This window comes from Nyctibius grandis, chromosome 14 (genome assembly GCF_013368605.1).
Source record: "Nyctibius grandis isolate bNycGra1 chromosome 14, bNycGra1.pri, whole genome shotgun sequence".
NCBI classification, from domain to species: Eukaryota; Metazoa; Chordata; class Aves; order Nyctibiiformes; family Nyctibiidae; genus Nyctibius; species Nyctibius grandis.
Genome location: NC_090671.1, coordinates 12200436 through 12222659, shown reverse-complemented (window position 1 = coordinate 12222659; position 22224 = coordinate 12200436). Strand labels below are relative to the sequence as shown.

Genomic DNA, 22224 nt, shown 5'->3' with positions numbered 1-22224 from the left:
GGAAACAGCAGCCAGGGGCAAATCCTGCAGCACCGAGGGACGAGCGCTGGCTGGAAGCCGCAGCCTGAGGGGGTCTACATGGAGGGGCTGGGTATCAACAGCCCCAAGAATCCCCCTGGACATGCAGTGCCCAAAGGACAGCATGTAATCCAAAGATGTAACCTTGCACAGAGCGCTGGGTTTCACCAGGGTTATCCTTAAACTGGCTGATACAACAAGGGACGCAGAAAAACTACTAGTTCTCACCCTGTCACAAGGAGTAGCTTCCCACACCTCTGCACAGGAGCACGAGCACACCAACCTTATAAAAAGGCCCAGGGTTTCTGTGCAGGTCCATCACCCCGTGCCCAGGTCCAAGGCAACACAGCGATCGTGGCTGTGTCCCTGCGGGGCAAGACAAGCCCTTGGGCAATTCATGCCTCAGCGTGCCGGGGCCCCGGCCAAGGTGTTGCAAGGGTCCTGCCTCAGCTTCCCAAGGGCTACGCAACGAGGGGCACGGGGGCTGCACTCACTTTTCCCGGAAGGTCTCCTTCTCCTGCTCACTCCACATGTTCATCACCTGCCGGTCCTTGTAGACCTTCATGGGGTCATCCATGAGGCCGTTCATGTTGATGAATTTAATGCGCTGCTGGTCAGCATCGTAGAGCATGGGGGGGATGACGGCGAGCTGGCGCATCTGCTTCTCCAGGTTCTTTGGGGAAAGCAGAGAGAACAGTTGGTCAGCACCACGGGCCCGCGGGGGACAGATGTTCGAGACGAAAGGACAGGCGGAGGAACAGGGGAATTCAAAAGCAAGCGCTGGACAGCTTTATTGCTAGAGTAATTGTAAATTAAATGCTGAAAGAGGCTATCGCTGTCAGCCAGGAAACAATTAATCTTTTATTTTGAAATAAAAGGCTTTAAGATACCGCATGGAAATGTCTGACTTAAGCAAAACAGCTCCTGACCACAACAAGAGGCAAGTCAAAGCAGTGGTGGCACAGGGAACGCAACGCCCTTCCCAGCCATCAAACCCACGGCCACGGGGAGGCTCAGCCCCCACCCCAAACCACGAGGGAAGCGGGTCAGCTCTGAGAAGCTTTCGGAAAGGGTGGGCACAGGGAGACGTTATGTTTCCCCTCCATGGGAAACCCAATATTATTCCAGGACGTTTCAAACGTCACTGTAACGGGGCCGTCATTCCTTTCTTTCCTCTTACTGCAACACCCTGGGACATAATCTGACGCCTTTACTCCATCCTATTCAAGCGCAAAGTTCGCCCAGAGCCCCGGCTGCCCACCAGCACAGGACAGACTGGGCACACTGGTTTAGTGAAGTATTTGGAACAGAGTGACCAGTGCGGCGTCTCATCTGTGCTGTCCCCTGCCCCAACGCTGGGACTGTCCCTTTGGCTGAGCTGCTGGCAGTCCCCCAGCACAGACCCACCCTGTGGGGACGAGGGGATGCTCTGGCCACTCTCATTTGCTAGCAGCACTGTCACTCCAGGTCCTCCCTGTCACCTGGGATGGCACTGGTCACACATCAATTCCAACTCTTGACCCAGGAAGGCCAGGTCTCAAGTGCTGTTATTTTAATTTACAGCTAGACACTGTCACATCCATTTCTTCCAGCAAGGTGCCAACCCAGGCCTGCCCGGCACCGCTCTGCTTCCCCGCTGCCACCGATGAGACCCAACCTCCTCTTCCTACAACACAGCTCTCTGCACAGGCACGGACGCTTCAACTCATTTCATCACGTTCCTCATCCTCACTAGGCTGCCTCCTCTTCAGCGACCGGCTGTTTTGGATGCCAAGGGGGTGTCAGCTTGTTGTGGGAGCTCAAGGACAGCTCCCAGCCAGAGCACAAACCCTGAACACCGCAGGAGAAAGCCCCTGTGTGGAGCCATGGCAGGCAGGGAGGCAGCAGGCAGGAGCGCTGCCGGGAGCTGAGGGGGCAGGTCTCGGGGTGCCGAGCGCTGCACATACACCCCGCTGGCCCCTGCCGCCAGCGGTGCTCCCGGCTCTCACCTCCCTGCTCCTTCCAACCCTGTGGAAGGGCTGGAAGCTCTTAAGGTCTCCTCTGAGACAAGTAAAGCGGCGCCGCGGGGCTCAGCAGAAGGCTGTCAGAGTGGAGTTTAGCAGCACACTGTGCAGGAGGTCGGAGGCAATCGTCTAACGCTCCCCTTGGCTATGACCTCTGCAGAGCTGTGAAATTTCCCTCTGCTCCCAAGATCCACGTCCTCCGGGCCGTCACTGTAACCGGGTAACAGCAAACTGCCCGGGACCCGAGGCAGGGAGCGAACCGTGGCGCGCAGGCAGCAAACATCTCAGCTATTGCTGGGCAATGGCTGCCTTCCCCTCCCAAACGCGATCCATTCACTGCAGCTCGCCTCTGTGCCAAGAGAGTGGAACCCTTGTGAAACCAGATCCAAACGAAGCCAAGGTCACAGGGATGTTTCAAGATGAATGGAGCACTCCCAGAAGATGTGGGCCAACTGGCTCACGTACAAACCATTCATTCCATAGGATTCCCCTGTGTCAAGCCACACAGCCCATTCAAAACAAAACGAAAGAGAAAAACCCCTCCAACCGGCAGCCAGGGCGCCGGCTCCCTTCTCCCTTCCCTTCCCATCTCCACTTCAAGTTTAAACCAACAGCCTGGAGGTGTTTGTGGGGTGCTCCCCAGGATGAGCAGCACGTGGGGGTTTCAGGTCCCTGAGAGGCAGTCGAATGCCACTAAACCCTACCCACTGGCCACCAGCTCCTGGGGTGCTTTGCTCCATGTTCTGCTCCTGCAGAACCATTGCACAGCTCCGTTACGTGGCTCAGGTGGCTGGAAAGATGTTGCTGGGTATTAAATGAACACCTCGCTTTGGATCCTGTCCAGAAAGCATATCAGGCATCACGGCAACCTCCCCGACCTCAACGTGGCCTGAGGTTAGTGGGTATCAGATTCCACTCTGGGACCTGGTGGTCCTCTCTTGGCTTCCTCGGAGAAGAGCGGAGTGAGGGGTGAAGAGGAGGAGAAAGGACAACCCAGTCTTACCTCTTGTTCTGAGAGCCCGTCGATGATTTCTGACACCTCGTGCTCGCTGCGGGCGGCCGACATGGAGAGCCCGCCGCTGCCCCTCTGTCCTACCCTGCTGGGAAAGGGCAGCGAAACACTCAGGCACTGATGCTCCTGACCTCCACAATGACCGCACCCCAACACCCCACCCAGGCCACCCCACCCCACGCTGCGGGAACAGTGCCCACTGCAGCCCCACGGGCTCTGACAGCGCTTCCCCCTGCCCGGAGAGCACCGTCCCCAGTGTGCCCCGGGTTTAGGGCTCACAGGTCGAGAGCCTCAAACCACCTTCTTACCTGCGCCAACCTCCTGGATCACCACAACAGAAGGACATTTCATACCCAACCATACTCTCCCCCATTATTTTCCCCCCTTCATCACACCACAGCGATGGCATAAAGGCGCCAGCATTAGCACTGAGCCGTCAGCACTGTGCCACTACATCTGGTTTGCAAATGCTGCAGGAACTTTTAAATCAAAACCAGCCACTTGACATCTATCCCCCACCAGTATCACCCCATTTAACAGCCACACGTCCCAAGGAATTAAAGCTTTCCTTATAAAGCAGGTGAAAAACTAAAAACATTTCTCAGTACCATTTCTCCCCTTCTCTTTAAGATAAAATAAAGCCACCGATTAGAGAGTTTGGACCCATCCAGCTGTTAGCAAGGCACAAGGATGGGTGCTGGCAGAAGGGTTTGGGTTCTGCGGACATCAGGTGTCCCTGGGCAAGATCCCGGGGCTGAAATGGGAAGGACGGGGAGTTTTCAGCAAGAAGGGTGGAGATCATTAAGTCATGTCTCCTCCTGGCAGGAAACAACGTGACCTGAATTGCGCTTCCAGTGAGGAGAAAACGGAGAGTGGACGGGAGAGACAGGGGACATCCCTTCCAGTGAGATGCTTGCTCCCTTCATATCGTTCACGGTCATTCCTATAACCTCTGCAGATGTTTCTCCTCCCTGCCCATGCTCCCATCAAAGCATGTGAATGTATTAAATCATCAACATGACTAAATGGATCTGCCAGCCTTGTACACCTTAATTTGGCCCCACCAGGAAGGCAGTAATTAGCACCGTCCCAGCCAGGTGACCAGCACAAGGGAGCTGCCCCTTGCCCCGACATCAGCAGCAGAGGGGACACGGGCAACCACATTCCTGACATTTTTCCTTCTCTCTTGGCTCTGTGCTGAGCCACCCTGGAGAAAAAAGCAGCAAAGCTGCTTGTCTGCTGGCTTCTGCCTTCGCCTAGAAGGGGAGAAAAGGGACCGACAGCCATCCCGGCCTGCTCCTCCCGCAAACAAATCCCACACCCATCCCCAAAGAAAAAAGAAAGGCTGTCTGATACCAGCTCAGCCCCTTCCTACCGCTTCTCCTCTAACCTCTGCATGCGCTCTTGCAGTTCCCGCTGCTTCCGGATCTCCGGGAATTGCTTCTCATAGTACTCCCGCACTTTGCTCTCTTTGGCCCGGCGCCGGGGGTTATTTTCGATGCGCTCCACCTTTTTTTCCCAGGCCTCCATCAGCTGGTCATAGCGCTGGCAAAACTTCTGTTCCTGAAAGGGCAGAGGGAGAGAGGGAGCTCAGGAGACGTGCCTGGGGAGGGCAGCTCCTCCAGGCCTGGCCCTCGGTGGCTGCTCAGGCCGAGTGGGAGTCACGTGGCTTAAAGAAATACGGTTTATCAGGACATGGACACGCTCCAGGGGCTGGGACCAGCCCGAGGGTGAATTCTCAAGACAGGACATCAGGTTCCCTCAGGCTTTTCCCTTCCAGATCCAGCATAAAATGGTAAAACCAGGACTCCTGCCCAGTGTGGCTTTGTTCACCCACCACACCTTGTGCCTGAGCACCCTCTGGCGCCCTGGGTGCTTCATTTGGCAACCAAAGGTGCTGCAGCGCAAGCCCCTGCTCCGACACGGCTGGCCACGCACGGCAAGAGGGTATGTCACCTGCCTGAGGCCACCAAGCAAGAAGGGACTGAAACATGGCCTTGGGAGGGGGACAGAGGAGGGCAGGAGAGCGGGTCCTGGATGTGCAGACACGCACAGACCTGCTGCCACACCGCGGCAGGCACGAAGGGCTCCTCGGGAGCTCCCCTGGCACCAGCAGCAAGAGAGGGCTGCGATTGCGGAGCCAGCAGCTCACCAGGCCAGGGAGAGGTTTGCCAAGGCATGTGCAGCCGGGCATCCCTTCCGAGCCACCCACCCCGGCGCTCACAGCTCAGCGCTGGCAACGCCGAGGGGACTGGGGCCACCAGGCAGCTCTGCGCACGGGCCTGGTTCCCCGAAACCAGGGGTCAGGCACCCAGCCCTTGCCCAAGGCTGTACGGCACGGTGACCCGGCTGCTACCAGCTCCTCCACCGCCCTGGAAAGCAAGAGCATTTTGTCGGCTGCTGCTCCTCCTTTTTGGCCCAGGAGCAGGATGAGCTCATCCCCACTGATGGGAAATCCAGGGTCTGCTGAAACGCGGCACTGAGAGGGGTTTCCATGCCATGTCCCCCCTGGGTGACGTCCTCACCCACACCAACGCAGGTCCAGCATCGTGCTCCTCCCTGGTATTTATGGGACCAGCCTGGCAATTGTAACATTAAAATATCATTTGCAACACAAATAAGCCTCCCACCACCCCCCGCCCTGAATCGCTCCTCCATCCTCCAGCCACCCTCTTGGTGGAGGAGGACGCCCATGGACAGGAGAGGTCCACACCGAGAAGGTGCCCAGCCACGGTCCCCGACGGCTGCAGCGGTGACAGGGGTGATGGCACCCAGAAAGCAGCCAGGCGACCAGAGGGAGTTTTAAGGTTTCACTTTGAGTGAAACAAATGCCTTCTAGGCCTCAAATCAGGAAGCGAAAGCAGATGCTGCTCTGCAAAATAATCAATGGCAAACCCCTGCTCGCCTCCTCCCCCCCACGCCGCTTTCCAGAACGGGCACCGCAGCAGAGATGGGGGGAATCCAGATTTCAAAGAAATAAACTCATCCCTTGCCATTGCCGCCCCACGACCAGAGGGAACTCCAAAGCTGTAGGATTTCCCAGATACGCTCTGCTCTCATCTCGCTCGCTCTCAGCCACCAAAAAAAAAAAAAATGGGGAGAGGTAAAAAAACCCCAAACCAATGGAAACGCCCAGTGACAGGTCAGGAGGCAGCTGGGTTACCCTGAGCCAAGCCCGGTTACGGACCGGCTGAGCACTCCTGACTTGCATCTGCATTCATAAAGCCCCTTCCCACCATGGAGCAAAGACATCCCTCCTGCCACGCAAGCTTCAAACCCCACCACCGCAGGGCTGGTCTGGAGCATCCCTGACCAGCACTTTTTGGCCCAGCTGGGATACCAGCTCCGTGCAACCTTTTGCCATCCTTCAAAAGCCAGGATTACAGGCACCTTACAGCACTGTGCATCCCCCAGATCTTCACAGCTTAAGCACCAGGAGAAGCTCCCAGTCGGGAGCAGAAGCACCTATTTCTTCTTCAAGCACCCTCTGAGCAGCCTTAAGTGAGTGTGTCCGTCCCTGAGGAACTGTCTGTGCTGGCTTTTAGCATCGGGGCTTCCTCCGCTCCCCTTCCCGGCTGGGCTCACCAGCCCACCAGCCTCTCAATCACACACGTAAGTGATGGCGAGCCAAATTAGACTTGACATGCGGATCTAAAAATGGATGAATAGTAACGCGGCCGCAGCAGCCGAAGGCAGCCTGTGGGCTGTGCCAAGCCCAAGCCCTCGCACAGCTCCAGGGACCAGAGCAGCTCTGCGGAGGGGAGGGGAAGAGCGAAGCTGGCAGGAGGAACCAGTCCAATCCCCATGCAAGCCCCACAGTTTTGTTTCCCTGGCTGATGGGAGGTAAAACTCTTACAGCCAGAACAGCTCCCTTCACCCTTCTCTCTCTGCAGCATCACCTCTCTGATGGCAATTACACGTCTTCTGCCCTTGGTGGAGGCAGGAAGAAGCCCTGCAGATGCTCTGGGGAAGCTCTCGGGACTGAGCTCTGACCCTGCTCCAGCCAGCAACAATACCCCAGGAGGTAAAAGAGCCAGAAAGAAAAGCTGGCACGTAGATGGGCTTTGCTAAAAATAGTGTCTGCTACAAAATAGGCAGAAAAATAGCTACGCGGACCCATTCTGCAAACAGAATCAGCAAATGTATTCGCTTTGCAAATTCAGCAACCGTATGTTGCCCATTTTGTAGAATAGGCAAAACGCTTCCCTAAACTGAAAAATCCCCTTTCAAGGACACTGAACAAACCGGCTGGCAGAAATTCACCTATTTTGCATGACAGGCGACTTTACTGCAAGCTGTATTTTAGGAACCGGGCTTTTGCAGCCTAATTAAACCTTTTCCCCCAGCTCCTTGATATTCACAACAGAGCGACTCGCTCTAGATTTAGCACAGTAACCGCCCGTTTCCATCAGAAAGCAGCTCCTGGGCAGTTCCCTTCTGGCTCCAACAAAACTACACGACGCTTTACGATCTGTGTGTTGAGGAAGGGAATATTGATCCACTTCCCACAGCTGCAGAAGTCCGCAGCGAGGTGCCCTGAGCAGCACGGACCGCCACGCTGGGTTGTGAGGAAGGTCTAAGCCCTGCAGCCCCTTGCTGGAAACCTGGAAGAAGTTTTATCACGGAAAAGACTAAACAAACATGTATTTGGATGCAAACAGGAGACACAACCATCCCTTTGGAGAGCAAGATCTGTGGCTTTTGGAAGATTGCTACAAAATGGGGGAAAAATAAGAAAATAATTTGATTGCTGGCTCAGAAATGCCTGTGTGAACAGCCTTATTGGAAGCTGCTTTTGAAGGCAGAGCCTTCCAACCGCTTCCCAGGGCTGATTATTTTGAATTTTTCCAACAGTTCCTCCCAGCCACAGCGCTCCTGTCCAAAACCAGCACCAAAGCCGCCCAGAAAACCTGCACCATTGGCAACCTAAGATGCTAACGCCGGCACCTGAGCCTGCCCCAGCACAGAGCCACCGCCTCAGGAACCGGCATTTACACCTCCCACGTCCAACGCGAAGCCCTGCGCCGTGAGCTGAATCGCCCTTCAAGGAAAGACACTGCAAAATCCACCTTCCCGGTGGGGGCTGTTGGTTGCTTCTGGCATTTCCCCTTCTGTGCTGGCTTCACCTCCCAGCTCCCGCTGGCGACTACCGCAGGCAGCCGTCAGCACCAAAGACGTATAAATTCTGTAAATCCCACTTGAACTTTCTCCTCTATTTACTAGAGACTTGCAATAAACGCCTTTCAAGTCTCATAACAAACCCCACCTTCCCCCTCACCTAACCAAACCATCTCCTTGAAGGACACTGGAACGATCTTGCAGGCAAAGCTGCCTAGAAATGAACTGGCTGGGGCTTGGTTTTTGTTTTAAACCACAAATTCCTAGACGATCGCTCCGTGGTCAGCTGGAAAGAGCCAGCTCAGTCTCGAGACCATTTCTTGGAAGCAGAGTCAGCTTGTTTCACACCTCTCTTAGGGTTCAATTACTCACCAAATAGACATTTATGCTGTGAATAGGCTCTCGGAGATCAATGAAGGGCTCCGCTGTGATTAAGCCAACCCCCGTGTTTGCTCTGCAGGGGGTACTTGCGGAGGGAGGTGCTGCCTGCAGCAGGATCGGGGACCTCTGCTTTACATCCAAGTTATTTTAATCATAAGAGATGCCACAGCAAGGCAGCAGGCAAAGTACTGAGCACCAGCACTTCTCTGCTGGAAAACATCCTTTTCCTTCTCACATAATAAATGATGCTGCTTTATACATATAAAATAAGGTATAGGGGAATCACTCACCCACTGTTTGCGAGCATGATTTCTCCTCTTAAAGTACAAAATTAACTTTTTCCGCATTGCCTGGTTTCTGTAAAGGAAAAACAAAGATGAGACGTGATTAACGAGGCGGGTATAATCCAAAGCCTGGCTCTCCCCGCTCCCAAAGGGGTTCGCAGTGCAGCTTCCACCTTAACTCGGAATTGCATCAACCTCAGTGCAGCAAACGGGGTTATCTGGGGACCTCACGCCAGCTTTAGAAAAGGACCAACAAACCCTCCAACGCGAGGAACTTCGCCCACATCTGTGGGTAAAACCAGGACTAAGGTTGAAAACTAGAATTATAAACTCCTGATTCTGCACACCTCTCCCGTGTGCTCAGCACCGAACACAGGCAGACGCTCAGCTCTGCACTTACCAACCAGGCCAGTTCTGGATTATTTTTACATTTTGTTCTGAAAAAAACCGAATGGGGTCCCAAGAGTTGGGGGGCTCAGGCCAAGCTCTGCGTGGCGGGAGGTGGCTCCCCCCTGCACAGGCCACCCCGGTGTCCCCAGGGACAGCAGCGAGGGAGCTGTCAGCACACACACACGGTCCCAAGGGGTTATTCACCCGCGGGCTCTGAGGTGCTGATAAGGAGGCAGGATTGTGGCAGTGCTTGCAGCACAGATCTCCCAGCCTCTCGCTGTCTTGGAGCCGTGCCTAACAAAGCTGCGAAGAAACCAGCCAGGAAAGTTCAGCCACTTGCAGAACTGGGACCTCAAGAGAGAAACTAGCCACTGCAACCACAACCAACCCAGTCTGCCCAGACACCCCCCTGGTTGCTTCTTCTTTCTACTTTCTAAAGACAGCACGAAATAATCGCTCAAAGAGAAGCAGCGCCAAAGCAGGAGGAGCTGGCAAGGCTGCACGAGCTCCCAGAGCCTGCACGGACCGAGCACTGAGCTCCTGCGCTTGGTCCTAATATTCACAGCAATAAAATCTCTAGGTAAAAGGTAAAGACCAGGGGCAAAGGAGTTTCCTTAAGTCTTTTATCCCGATTAAAGGCAGAGCTGCAGTGTGTAATTACTGACCAGGGGCTTAACAGGCTCCTGAAGACAGGCTCTGCAGGCTGTAGCGGATTGAAGAGACACCCTCGCTGCTTCCTCATTCCCCTCCCCTGGCTAGTGGGGAGGGAAAAAAACACCCTCCTCCCCCAATAAATCCCTGAACTCGATCCGCAACAAAAGATACTGTTTGGGAAGGGGCAGAAGGTCCAGCTCACTTAGAGGGAGGACTGGGGGCAGTCCTGGATACATTTGGGGATGGAGAACATTGCAGAAAGTATCCAAATTCTTCACTTCTAAATCTCCCTTCTTGCAACACCACTAAACCACGCACTGGCACATATGGGGAACGACAGCGCTCAGCAGCAAGTGCTGCCCTGGGGACCCCAGGACCCCCCAGCCCACCGCCAAGGCTGCACCTCCGCTCCAGGCAGCACCAGCATCAGCAGAAGGCACAGCCAAGGGACAGGGCTGAAGGCTCCTGCGGATCAGACACACGGATCCACAACCGTTTTCTGAGCCAGAGCTTGACTACCAAGCCATGGCTTTTGACTGTTCCAGAAATCAAAGTGGCATTGATCAGCGGGGTGGAAAAACCTAATCAATCCATGCACGGGGCCATTTCTGCCTTTGCTCTTTGTTGAGGGTATGTTTACGAAGGACCTGTTGCTGTTCCGGGCTGCGCTGCGAAGACCAGAGGGCACCTCGTTAGATGTAGTAACCAACTTCACCGCCAAAGGCTTCTCCCCACTGGGTCACACACCGCCACTGTCCCGTGTCTCTGCCTGCGTGGTGCACCCACCGAGGAGCCTCCAAGGGCGAGGGGCTGAGCAAACCTCACTGCTCACCTCCGAGCAAACAGCATGCGCTTGCCTTTGAAAATTAGGGAAACTGAGGCATGGAGCTGCAGTGACATCTGCCCGCTCATGCAGGGAGCAAGGCACGAGGAGTGGGGCTGTGCTGTGCTGACTGCTCCAGAGCACCCATCTCTGGGCCCGCAGGTGAGGTCAGTCCAGCAGCCCCCAGCCCCCGTTTGCCAGCCCAGCACACCGGGCGCTCCTCTGCCCGCCCGCAGGCTCTCTGCCTGCATCCCTTCACACCGCACATGGCGAGCGTTCACCACTGGCTACCGTGCCCTGCGGTGCTAATGATGATCCCGCGTACGATGGCCCCAGCAAGAGGTCACGGATTGTCCCCTGGGGTGGGCACATCTAAATGACCCCCTGCCCTCCTCACGCCAGCCTGGGTGACACCCAGGAGTGATGTGGGGCTCTGACACGGTGCTGCTGGATCTGCAGCACAAGTTATCAGGAAACAGGAGAGTAAATGAAGCAAATTAGCAGCTCTTACGCAGCTGATGGGTTGCCTTGAGTTTTGCATCATGGCTGACCTTGAAAATGCTAATACAGGCGAAGACTTAATAGCTCCGCAGCTGCAAAAATCAGGAATGCCTTGAAAGCCCGTGTGTGTTTACCACCGCCAAGGCTGAAGTAATCAAAGAGAGAAAGGATCAAAAACGACAACAAAACCTCCCCCATGCCCTAAATGCTTTTGCCACTTCTGTTGGGGTTTTTTTTTGCATAAGGTCAACCTCTCAAAGGTTAATACAATCTCAGTAAATACAAACAGGCTCCACAGTTTATCTTCCTACGTGTACGGCTGTTACTTAGAAACCATTTGCAGAGAGGTTAATTCGGGCCACGCGTCTCCGAAGCACACACTGTGCTCCCCGGGCAAACCAAGGAGCAGGCGGGGAAGGCAGGGGCTGGCTGCTGGGAGCCTCGCACAGAAACAACCGCCGTGGAGAGGCACATGGGGAAGGTCGCTCTCGCAACGTGCCAACCTGCCTTCATCCTCCTCCTCAGCAGCCTGAACCCTCGCAGCTCCCTGCCTGCGGTTCGCTGGGGCACAAGAGCATCACGGATGGGGTGAAGGAATCGGGCAGCTCACGGGCAGAAGGAACGGAGGCTCCTTAGACAAAGCAACAGTGACTCTTGTGGACAGCTTTAAGTACTGCTGGGCTGGCACAGCACACACCACGCCGTGTCCAGGGGACACGGGAGCTCCCTGTCCTGTCTGGTGAGCTGGGTTTTGGGGGCTGCCAGATGGCACCTCCCCATCTCTGTGGTCCACAGTCCATCTCATCACCGCCGGAGCCCATCCGCGTCTCTGCCTTCCCCGCGGCCGTGGGCTGCCCAGCTCCCTGGTGTGCCTACGGGGAAAGCCCTTCTCTCTGGTACGCTCCCAGCTTCACGTACCGTCCCCCCCAGCACCAGCTGCCATGACATGGTCACTACACATTTCCCACTCCAGAGCAGCGCCGGTTTTATACACTTCTAACACTTCCCTCTGAAGGCAGCTCTTCTCCAAGGTGAGGACACCACGTCCAGTCACCTTCTCCATGCCAAAAGCTATCCCAGCCCTTTGGTCACCAGAGGAGCTTTTCCTGCACCTTCTCTGCTCCTCTGTATAGAGGGGAGATCAGCCAGTGTGGGTCACACAACCACTGCAGCCTTCTCCAGAGAGACATCGACCTTTTGAGCTTTTGCAGACCTCAGGCACAGAGTCACCCCCAGCCAGCCGGTCCCCAAAACAACGGCTCTTGGCCACGTCAGGGAGGTGCAGCCTCACACTGGGAGCCCAGGGCTGCTGCTCCTCTCCAACCTCTCATCCAGGTATCAACTGGATGAGTGCAGCAAGAGTCCTGGCACCAGGCACCAGCCTGACATGGGGCACGACCCAGGTGGGGAGCCTGGGGCAGCCCCACCAGTGCCCAGCACTTCCCCACAAGCACTGGCAGGCAGCCGGAGGAAACTGAGCTCAAACAAGGGAAACCAACCTCAAAACCTGACGTCTGTTGTCACCTGCCACCAGGGCAGGAAGCGGGATATAACTATTATGTATAATTTTGGGTGTGATTCTGCAAGAGCTTTTCATCCTTACCTAACCCATCCTCATCCCCACAGCCCCACTGACCAAACTGGTGAGCCCCACACCTGAGTGTGGTTCTCGGAGCCCGCCTCCAACCCACTGAGTGAACCACATCTCCCACTCGGAGCAAAGCGAAGGGAGCCCTGCGGGAGCAGCCGCTCCCACCTTCATTGGCTTTGGCTTTCACAACGGAGCCAGTCAAGGAGAGAACCCGTAACTCTGACTTTTGAGTTACTTGGCTCAGGTCCACATGAATGACTCGGCCATGCTCCTTCCGGAGGCTGCCATCCCAAAAGGACGTGTGGGTGCTGGTGTGCACACGCGTGTGGGCACTGCCAAAGCCCCGGGATAAGGCTCCCAAGGACCCGCAGAGCCGAGGCACCGGAGCACAGCCGGCCAGCCAGCCCGCAGAGACCTTCAGCCGCCGCAGGGCGAGATGAAAGGAAGTTTGTTGTTTGATCAGAACTAATCAGGGGTATTTAATTACACAGGAACGTCTTTCATCAAACAGCCAGTGCAAACAAAGCAGGGATCAAGCCTGCAAAGAGCGGTGGGAAGGAGGCGGTGAGCAGCTGGCAAAGCCGTTGTACAGTGAGATCGATCACGCGGGCAAGGGTCGGAACGGAGGAGCCTCCTGGCAACTTGCTGCCAGCGACACCGAGATCTGCAAACCGCGGGAGCCGCGGAGCACAGCGAGGACGCTCCGAGGTGAGACCAGTCAAGAGGCAACGGAGAGCGCACAAAGGAGCTGCGTGTCCCCCGGTACGGCCGCTCCCGCGCACCACCGGTGCCAGGACCCCGAGCTGCAGCTCAGGGCAGTCAGCGGTTCCCCCCTCCTCGCAGCAAGGCTCCTTGCAGGGAGGGCATGGGGCAGCTCCTCCTGGTCACGGGTCACCGCACTCATTCATTTCCTTGCTCTGAAATGGCCGGCGCACACGGCTCCAGCTGGTAACACACCGTAACCTACTAACCAAGAGGAAGGTCACGCTCCTGGAAAGCCAGCTGTTCTGAGCAGTGTCCTCATAATATTCAGAAACGCTCTCCAGAGAAAAGCGAAGCATGTTGTTAGTTAATTTACCCCAGAGCCTTTGAGCATCGGGACGGACTGAGCCCCCAGCACCATCAGTGCCTCTGAGAGCAGAGCGGCAGAGCTCCGTAACCCTGGATATACAGTCAAGTGGGCTGCGTTTGTGCCCAGAAGCAACACTCAAGAGCAAGAAGCCATCCAGAGGTCTCCCAGCTTCTCAAATCATGTCCTCTGCAGGTCCAAAATGCATTCAGCTTCAGAGGTCCAAAGTCATCACTATAGTTCACCTGGTGTTCACACGCTGAGGCCACCGAGATGCTTGTGCTGCAGGGAGGAGATGCCTTGGCAAACATGGGCACCTTGTTATGAGAGCCTGCCCCAGCCAGACCCCCAGCACAGCCTGTCCAGGTCCCTGTGGTGCCATCTCCTTGTGAAGATGTTCCCACTGAGATGCTCAAGGGAATCCCTTTGGCAACAGCTACATCCACGACCACGGCTCTTAACGTCACAGGGGAAATTCATGCCCATCCCCTTAGCACCTGTGAGCTTAGGACCAAAAGGAGAGAAGGGCACGTGCAGGAGCACTTCTGGCCATCGGTCAGGCACACGTCCTGTGCCTTTGCCTTCCCTCGAAACCCAAGCTGATGCTGCAAGCCCAAGTGTTGCAAGGTCCTCCACACAAAACCAGTGCCTGGCTTTGCACTCGGAAGAGAAAAGCAGAAGGTTGCAGTGTGTGTCTCCATCATTTAGTAATTCATCACAAGGAAATACTTCTGCCCTAGCGCATGCAAATAGAGAATAAAAGAGATGAGAAACCTTGAATGGGATGAGCGGGGAGCTGCTAGGTGAATTTCTAATGAGGAAAATGTCTACAAGCGCTAATAAAAAGACCTGAAAGAGAATGCATTAGTAACGACGGGGTTTGGAAGAGCATTTGTGTTACATGTCAGGCTTCAACGACGACTTCAGAGGCAATCCAGCACTACTAAAACCCCTAAACAGCCAGTAATGAAAAGATGACTTAAAATTTTCCAAAGTGACAAGTGATGTGGAAAGCTGCAGTTAGTAGATTTTCAGAAAAAAAGCTGTTCTGCTCTTTTGGGAGAAAGGAGGAGGGGGGAGCATTTCAAAAAGAAAAAGATATTCAGAAAGCCCTGAACCTCTCTGAAAATCCTGACTTCAAGATTTTGATTCTGCAGAGGCAAAGCCCCCCCCAAAAAAGCTATCAGCTGCAGAGAGCATCCCAGATGTGCAAACATTAACAGTACACACAGCTTTGCTGCCACTGCATGTGGACATGCAAGAAAACCAGAATCACACCAAGCTCTTGATCTGTTTTAACTGGACGCTCAGAGCCTGGTTCTCCGACACCTCTGCAAGCATCCCAAGGGGATGCAGCCCGGTTTCACCCCAGGATTTCTGCATTTCAGCATAAAAGCAAGGAGAAGCTCTGGAAGGGAAGGTTTAAAGCAAACCCTGCGAATGGCACCTCGCCTGTACTTACCCTGGGCTTTTCAGTTTTCCTTTTGTGTGTTCTTCAAGGCTCAGCTCACATTTTGCTTTCAAACACGGATCCCCCAGACTATGATTTCAAGATGACTGCTTCAGGAAGGGGGGAGGAAAGTCCTACGGGGCTGCTTTTCACGGCTGACCAAGCAGGAATCTCTTGCCACAGAGATGAAGCCCCCCTCGGAGAATATCTCTCCAGATAGACAGCAGGTAATTGATCCTGCTCGTGTGAACAACATCTGGTCATTTTTCAAACACTTCGGGGAAAGAAGGTGAATCTCTTTGGTGCCAGGAGTCTGGAGAACACGCAAAATCACTACCATGGCTGGGTAGGAAGAGCAGCTCTCACCCTCGTACATCCAGCGGGCAAAACACTGAAGTAAGAGACCCAGCCAAGATGCACTAGTGCACAAATGTCCTCTGCATTTCTTGCTGTATTTCAGCAAAATCTAAAAAAAAGAGGTCTTTGCAACCTCCTCAACTGATGCAGAATCATTCAAGCGGCCTCCAGCTGTGTTCGGGGCTGCAACACATCTTGATCATTCCATTGCAAAGCCAAAAAACTCACCCCTTGAAAACCAGCAAGGGCCAAGCCAGCTGTGGGGGCAAAGCTCACCCCATCCCCGGGAAAATGAGGGCACTAAGCGCTGTCCCGCTCTCTTCTTTCTTGGTGAGCGAGTGGCAGAGCCCTTCCCTCCAATAAAGCAGGCATTTCACACAGAAAGGACACGGTCCCATTGAAGGTAGGTCAAGGCTTTGGCACAAACCACTCAAGGGTGCCTCAGATCACGCGGCACACGTAGCACACAGGATTAACGGCGTTCGCTCGGAGCCCGCGCTCGCAGGTGAACCAAAGGGACCCGAGCAGACGGGTAACAGAGCACAGCTAAATAGGACTTAAAAGCTTTTGAAGCTGCAAACACTGGAATGAACTGGGGCATGAAATTAATTTTAACTGTACTGAATAGGAGACAGGCCATAAAACTCCATGGAAATAAGAGACCGGTAACACTTTAGTAAGAGCAGAAATCCTCCCTGTAACTCCCCAGCCAGCTCTATTAGCATAAGTGACTCATCCCCGCTGAAAAGCAAAGCAAACAAGCAGGGAGAATTAAACTCGTGTTGCAAGGCAGAGTATCGCTGTAGAGAAATCGAGGAATCCTGGCTTTGTGATATTCAAATGCCTTCCTGCTGACACTTGCAAACATTCAACTGAGGAAAAAAAAAAACACCCTAGGAAATGTTTTCAAAAAAAGAAAAAAAGGTATTTGTGAATAGTAACAGCCTGGCCATCCTCCTGTGCCCAGGCATGAGGCTCTGAACCAGCTTCATGCAGGAGCAGTTTCTATTTAGCACAACAGAGCCAGCACGCAATGAGGTTTTGTGGACAGAATCACAACCTAGATGGTTTTCCAGCAAGCTGCCAAAAGGCTTTTTCATCATGGCTAAATCTGAAGTTGTTCAGAAGAATCTGCATCCAGTCACACCTTGGCAAAATACAACCTGTGGTGTCCTGGCAGTTGTCCTTCTGGTGCTCTGATGCATCTGGCTGCCGTCTCCCAGCACCCTGACAATTTACTCCACCTCCTACCGAAACAGCCACCTCCAGGCTATGAGCAGAAGCTGCTCTTCTAGAGCAGAAAGGCACAAACATATTAAGAACAAGGAAAGAACAAAAAATACCTTCAAATGCAGCCCGTGGAGAAGTTGTAGGTAGGATCTGAACATCCAGGTATGACTTGGTCAAAACAGAGAAGTTTAATACCTTTTCCTCTTGGTCAAAGGCCTCTGAATTATTTGCTTGGAAGAATCACTGAAATCTTGATTTTGTATCTGCCTCCCAAGCATCCAAATGTCCTTTCCTGTGCAGCAGGGACACAAGGGACAGGCGAACGGGACACACCGATTTCTCTGCACGTCCATCAACAAGTAGCAAAGTGCAGTTCAGACCCCAGGACCTCCGAGACAGGCCCACGGTCAAAAGCAGCAAACATCTGGAGCCCAGATTGCTCAAGGGTCTTTCACTGACCTAGATCCATAAACGCGCTTGGCTGGCATCAATAACCAGCTGAAGGCAGCTAATTGCGAGGGTTCTGGAAGGAGGAGACGGAGGCTTTTCATTAAAACGTGTGGTTTCCTTCCCATATTTTTGCAGCATTAATCACAGTGAACATTAACCCCAAGCCTGCCTGCTCCAACCTCTCCTGGGTCTATCACCACCACAGCTACAGCCGCCTGGGGGGACTGCCTGGGGCTGGGACAGCCCTACGGGTGCCTACGGGAGAGGAGCTCCTGTGATGGGGCTTCACGTCTCATTACCGGTTTCACTCCTGACCTGCACAGTCAGTTCCCTCTCGTTTGTGCTCGTCTTTCATGCAGCGACTAAGGACAGGAAATCATTTAAATCACAGGAAAATGTGATCACAAACCCACAAATATTGGCAGGGGAATGGAGGGTGGGTGAAGTATCTGGATCTACTTTTAACTTGTTCTTTCAAGGACAAAACTAGCCATCAGCTTGGAATTGCCCCCTTCAGAGCCCGGCTTGGGATGGCCATGGAGCCCTTCAAGAGAAGGAGGGGTCAGGGGACCCCGAGAGATAGCGGCTGCCACACGCCATCAGAGCCCGGGGTGGGTCACAGCCAGCAATGCGGAGAGCACGTCCTGGGGCCAGCACCTGATGCCGTACAAGGTGGTTTATCGGCCATCAACCCCCTGACTGACAGCAAAACAGACTGCCAAAAGCGGGGCCTGCAAGCCCACAGGGAGCCCAGACTCTGCCAGGCACCATCGCCTCTCCCAAGAGTATAATCAGCACCTACTTCATTAGTCCTGCGTTGAATCAGTGAACCAGAGGGGGTGGCTCAGGTTTTCTTTGCTTTTTGTACACCTTTGCAGCTAGGAAAGCACACCTGAGAGGTGCGGGCTGGGGCAGGCAGCCAGCGTGGAGGGTACCCGCCTGCCTGCTCCCCAGAGCTGCCTTCGCAGGCAGCGTGTCCACCGAAGACAGCGGCCAGAGCCCTGACGTGAGAGGAGACCCAGGCCAAGGCACACGGGTGTCAAAACCCTGGGGGGTCCTTGCCCAAGACTGGCGGCAACGTCTGCCGAGCTCGAACACCCGGGAGTAAATGCATCGCCAGCACGAGGCACGAAGGAAACGCCTGGATGCAAAAAGCCATCGGGATACCTCAGCTGGAGGAAAAGCAATCGCTTCCCACTGGCTCCCCCGTCTGCTTGCCCTCCCCACCCACCACTGGGAGCCGATGCTCCCCTGTCCCAGCGGTGTGTGGCACAGCAGCACCCCGGGCTGACCCACAGCACCCAACGCCGAGCACCCGAACACGACCCTTGCGTCCAGGGTGCCAGCACCCAGCGCCGGCAGCGAGGCTGCTCAGGGACCCGCTGAGCCCTGTGGGCACCGAAGGGCTCGGGGTGACTCTGGGCTTTGAAGGTTTTACGTTGCCTGGATGACACAGGAAGCCTCGGGCGGAGCAGGAACCGAGCGGGGCCGGGCGGCGAGCGGCGGGGTCACGTCACCAAACCCTCCTCCTCCCCGCAGCCCTTGGGGACAGACAGGCCCTACCACGCTGCCCTGCGGCAGGGCACAACAGCAGAGGTATGTTAACTCTTGCCCTGTAATCCCCCGGCAGCAATTAACATACCGCTGAAAAGCAGAAGATTATTACCTTTCGTTAATAGATTATTAAAGATGATTATCACCAGCTGACTGAGACTGTACCAAAATAGATACGCTGCAGGCAGCTCAGAGCCATCATCCAAGGCAGATAAAAGTTTCAGATCTGGTTTGACTATTTAAATTTCCAACAATAATCACAATTATCGCTATTCTCATTATCTGTTATATTTCTTCTCTGTTCAGGAAGTCACTGTGGTTATTAAATGCAGGTTGATGATTAAATCGTGTATCGAGGTGATAAGTCAAACGAGATGATTGCTAAGTCGCGGTAAGTATCTTTGAAATAACCAGTTGTTATTAGACATTCAAGAGGTGCTTCGGGAAAATCTAATTGCAATTGCAACTTTTCATTTTACCTCATCTTTCCCGCATGCAAACACAGACACACGTGTGCTGGCAGCTGACTTCATACTTCAGTATGAAACACAGAAGGAAGCACCCAAGGTGAGTGCTCGCTGGGAAAACACCGAGAGACCGCCCAGGACCTGCGTCCCCTCCCCGGAGAAAATCAAAGAGCACCTTCAGCACCCGACTGAAGCAGCGTCTCCCAGCTGCTGGGCTCCTGGAGCTGCTCCGAGAGCTGCTTTGTGCTCCAGGCACCCGGAGCAGCGAAGCGCTGGCTCTAAGAGGATGCTTGCGATTCCTCGGCAGCTCTCCCCGGGGTCCGGGAGCGAGGCAGTGTCCCTCCCGCTCCAGCCCAACGCCCCACATGACATTTAAAATCGCCTTTATTGCCACGTACTTACATTTTAATGTTTTCATGGTATTGTCTGGTGTCTGACGGCTGGTTGTATAACGGCTGAAACAAATAAGAAAAATGAAGGCGTAAACGGTACGGTCTGACATTTAGAAACTTAAACCCACCTCGGTGCAGGTTCCCATCTCCCCGCGCTGTGCCAGCCCCGGCGCCCGTCCCAGAGCACCCAGCCCCGCTCCCCGGCCGTACTGGGGGGTGCTGGCTCCCGGTAGCACCGCTCAAGTCCCGGTGCAGCGCTGGCTCCGTGATCCCCACCGGCACGGCACGGCGAGTGCGTGGTTGTTATTCAGCGAGCGAGGAACGCAGTGCGCTTCGGAGCATCTGACACGGGGGAGGCAGGGAAGGGGGGCTCGGGGAGAGACAGCCTGTGCGCTGCGAGTTGTTATGTCTGCGCGGCAAGCGCCCGCCTGAGCTCTCCGGGGAGCCGAGCGCAGGCGACTGCGGGCAGGACAAGTGCTGGCCCCTGTGGCTTCCAGCAGTGCCAGGGGCGGGTTGTCCCCCGTCATCGCAGTCCCCCAGCACCCGTGCGCAGAGTGATGCTCTTGTCCGTCCCTCAGGAGGCGCACAGGCTGCAGCGGGACCAGTGTTTTGCCCAGGGCTGCCCTTTGGAGAGCCCAGTGCCCACGGCTGTCTCCAACACCAGACCCATCACTGGGCTGCTCTGTCCCCCACAATCCCAGTGGGGATGTGCCGGGGCCCTCCCTGGGGACTCAGGAGGGCTGGATCCATCCCTGGTCACCTTCAGCCAGTCACTGCCCCCGCTACCTCTCCCTTCCCATCACAGTGTGATGTACCCTCGGGGAACCTGCCACCATACAGGGTCCCACCTCTGGGAGGGAGAGATGCCACAGAGACCACATTCGATCCCACCCATTGTGATTAACAGCTCAGGCCACGCTCCAGGAGCTGCCACCAGTTGTGTCCACGTAAGCAGGCTGACAGGGTGCTCAGGATCAAACCCTTCAATGTTCTTCTAGTCACCGGCTAAGCTGGTGTAAACATGTCCAAGACTGTGCTAACCAAAAGCTTGCCATGGCCCAAGCATCATCAGCAACTGGCCGTCTACTGAGTGCAGCTCCTGTCTAACCACAGAAACATCGCCCAAGTTCTCACGCAGTCCATCCACAAACTTTCACCAAACCAGCTGTGAGAGATCTAACATCTGTTGCCAAACACAGGTGGGAAGACATGCAATGGCTGAAGGTCCTGGTTGAAGGCAGCATTTTAGCCATGGCTACAAACGAACCAGCTCACCTTCCTACTGTGGTCATACGGCTGAGGCTACACTCTGGGTCCACTCATTTCATCTCAGATTAAACATAGGAAAAGAGCAAAACATCTGCTGAACATCTGCTCAACCAGGTGAGCAGCACTGGAGAGGACAGGACCTACAAACACAGTTGGGCCCCCTTCTCCTCCAGTTTGGTGAAGGTGTTACTCTCACCTCCTCCATGATATTTCCCCATCACCATCGGAGGTGCTTGGCACAGAAGCTTGTTTTTCCACACAGCCAGCCGGTCTCTATCACCCCGTAACAGACAGACACTGCCTCACCTCTGCCCTGCCAGCGACATCGATCTGCACTGAAAGGAGATTGCGCTTAGCTCTCCCTACTCTCTGCAGCCCATCACCGCTGCATCTTGGCACCAGCAGACTATCAGCTTCTTTTTCTGGCTGCCCTTGGACATGTCCCTCTTCGCTGGGAAAGCACACGTAATCCCCACGTGGAAGGGGCAGGCAGAGGAGCCCAGGCAGACAGACACGGTGAGATGAACTGTGGCATTCCAGGAGGGCTGCGGGGCTGCCGGCAGCGTTCGGGCGTCTGTTACCCTGCGAGGGGACGGTGGGCTGTGAGTCTGCAAGGAGCCACCCGGCCACCCCGTGCCGGCAGTGCCAGGGCAGATGAGAGGGAACAAGCAGGTCCCCCAGAAGAAGACATGTTCTCAGTGGTGTCCCTTCCTCAGGTATTTCTATCACGAATCCTCCCAGATCTGCTGGTCCAGCTCCAGGCTCAGAGCTGGCTGTGCACTTCACGCTTGGAAAGCTCAGAGGAACACAGACATCCGTCTCATCACGTAGCTCCAGAGAAGCACGTCTGCAGCACGGAGAGAAGAAACCAAGCTGCGGCTCTGGAGCACCACATCCACAGTCACCCTGGAAAGGCTGGACTGGAGGAACCACTGAGCAGCATTGACCAGCAACTGCCTCTTGGAAGAGGATTGCAGGAACTGGAAATACTGATAAATGAAAGTGTCTCTTTTCCCTCTGTGCTCACAAAAATCAAAGCAAAGCAACTGGCATGTGGTGAGTCACAGAGACCTTCCTCCTGGGAGAAGGTGGTGGAGCGAACGTTTTGGTTTGCGCCTGGGTCAGAAGATGCTCACCTGCACGTGGACATCACGGATGCCCTGATGTCACTCAGCTCACCAACGGCTGCTGATTCTTTTCCACTACTACTT

At 54.8% G+C, this 22224-nt stretch overlaps 2 protein-coding genes across 12 annotated transcripts in view; both read right to left on the bottom strand.

Moving 5' to 3' along the window:
- Positions 1 to 22224, bottom strand: part of DHX37 (DEAH-box helicase 37) — a 282506-nt gene that overhangs the window by 1855 nt on the left and 258427 nt on the right. The window lies entirely within an intron of this gene.
- The window catches only part of NCOR2 (nuclear receptor corepressor 2), a 240334-nt gene that overhangs the window by 80237 nt on the left and 137873 nt on the right, over positions 1 to 22224 (bottom strand). For 4 of the 11 annotated variants that reach the window (XM_068412732.1, XM_068412731.1, XM_068412739.1 and 1 more), the window contains 5 exons: positions 19755 to 19807; positions 8823 to 8889; positions 4409 to 4596; positions 3025 to 3121; positions 513 to 691 (listed from right to left, as the gene is read on the bottom strand). In XM_068412732.1, the coding sequence (XP_068268833.1) occupies positions 513 to 691; positions 3025 to 3121; positions 4409 to 4596; positions 8823 to 8889; positions 19755 to 19807 (584 nt within the window). The remainder of the gene's footprint in view (positions 1 to 512; positions 692 to 3024; positions 3122 to 4408; positions 4597 to 8822; positions 8890 to 19754; positions 19808 to 22224) is intronic. The other 7 variants (XM_068412733.1, XM_068412738.1, XM_068412734.1 and 4 more) reach the window with 3 other exon arrangements.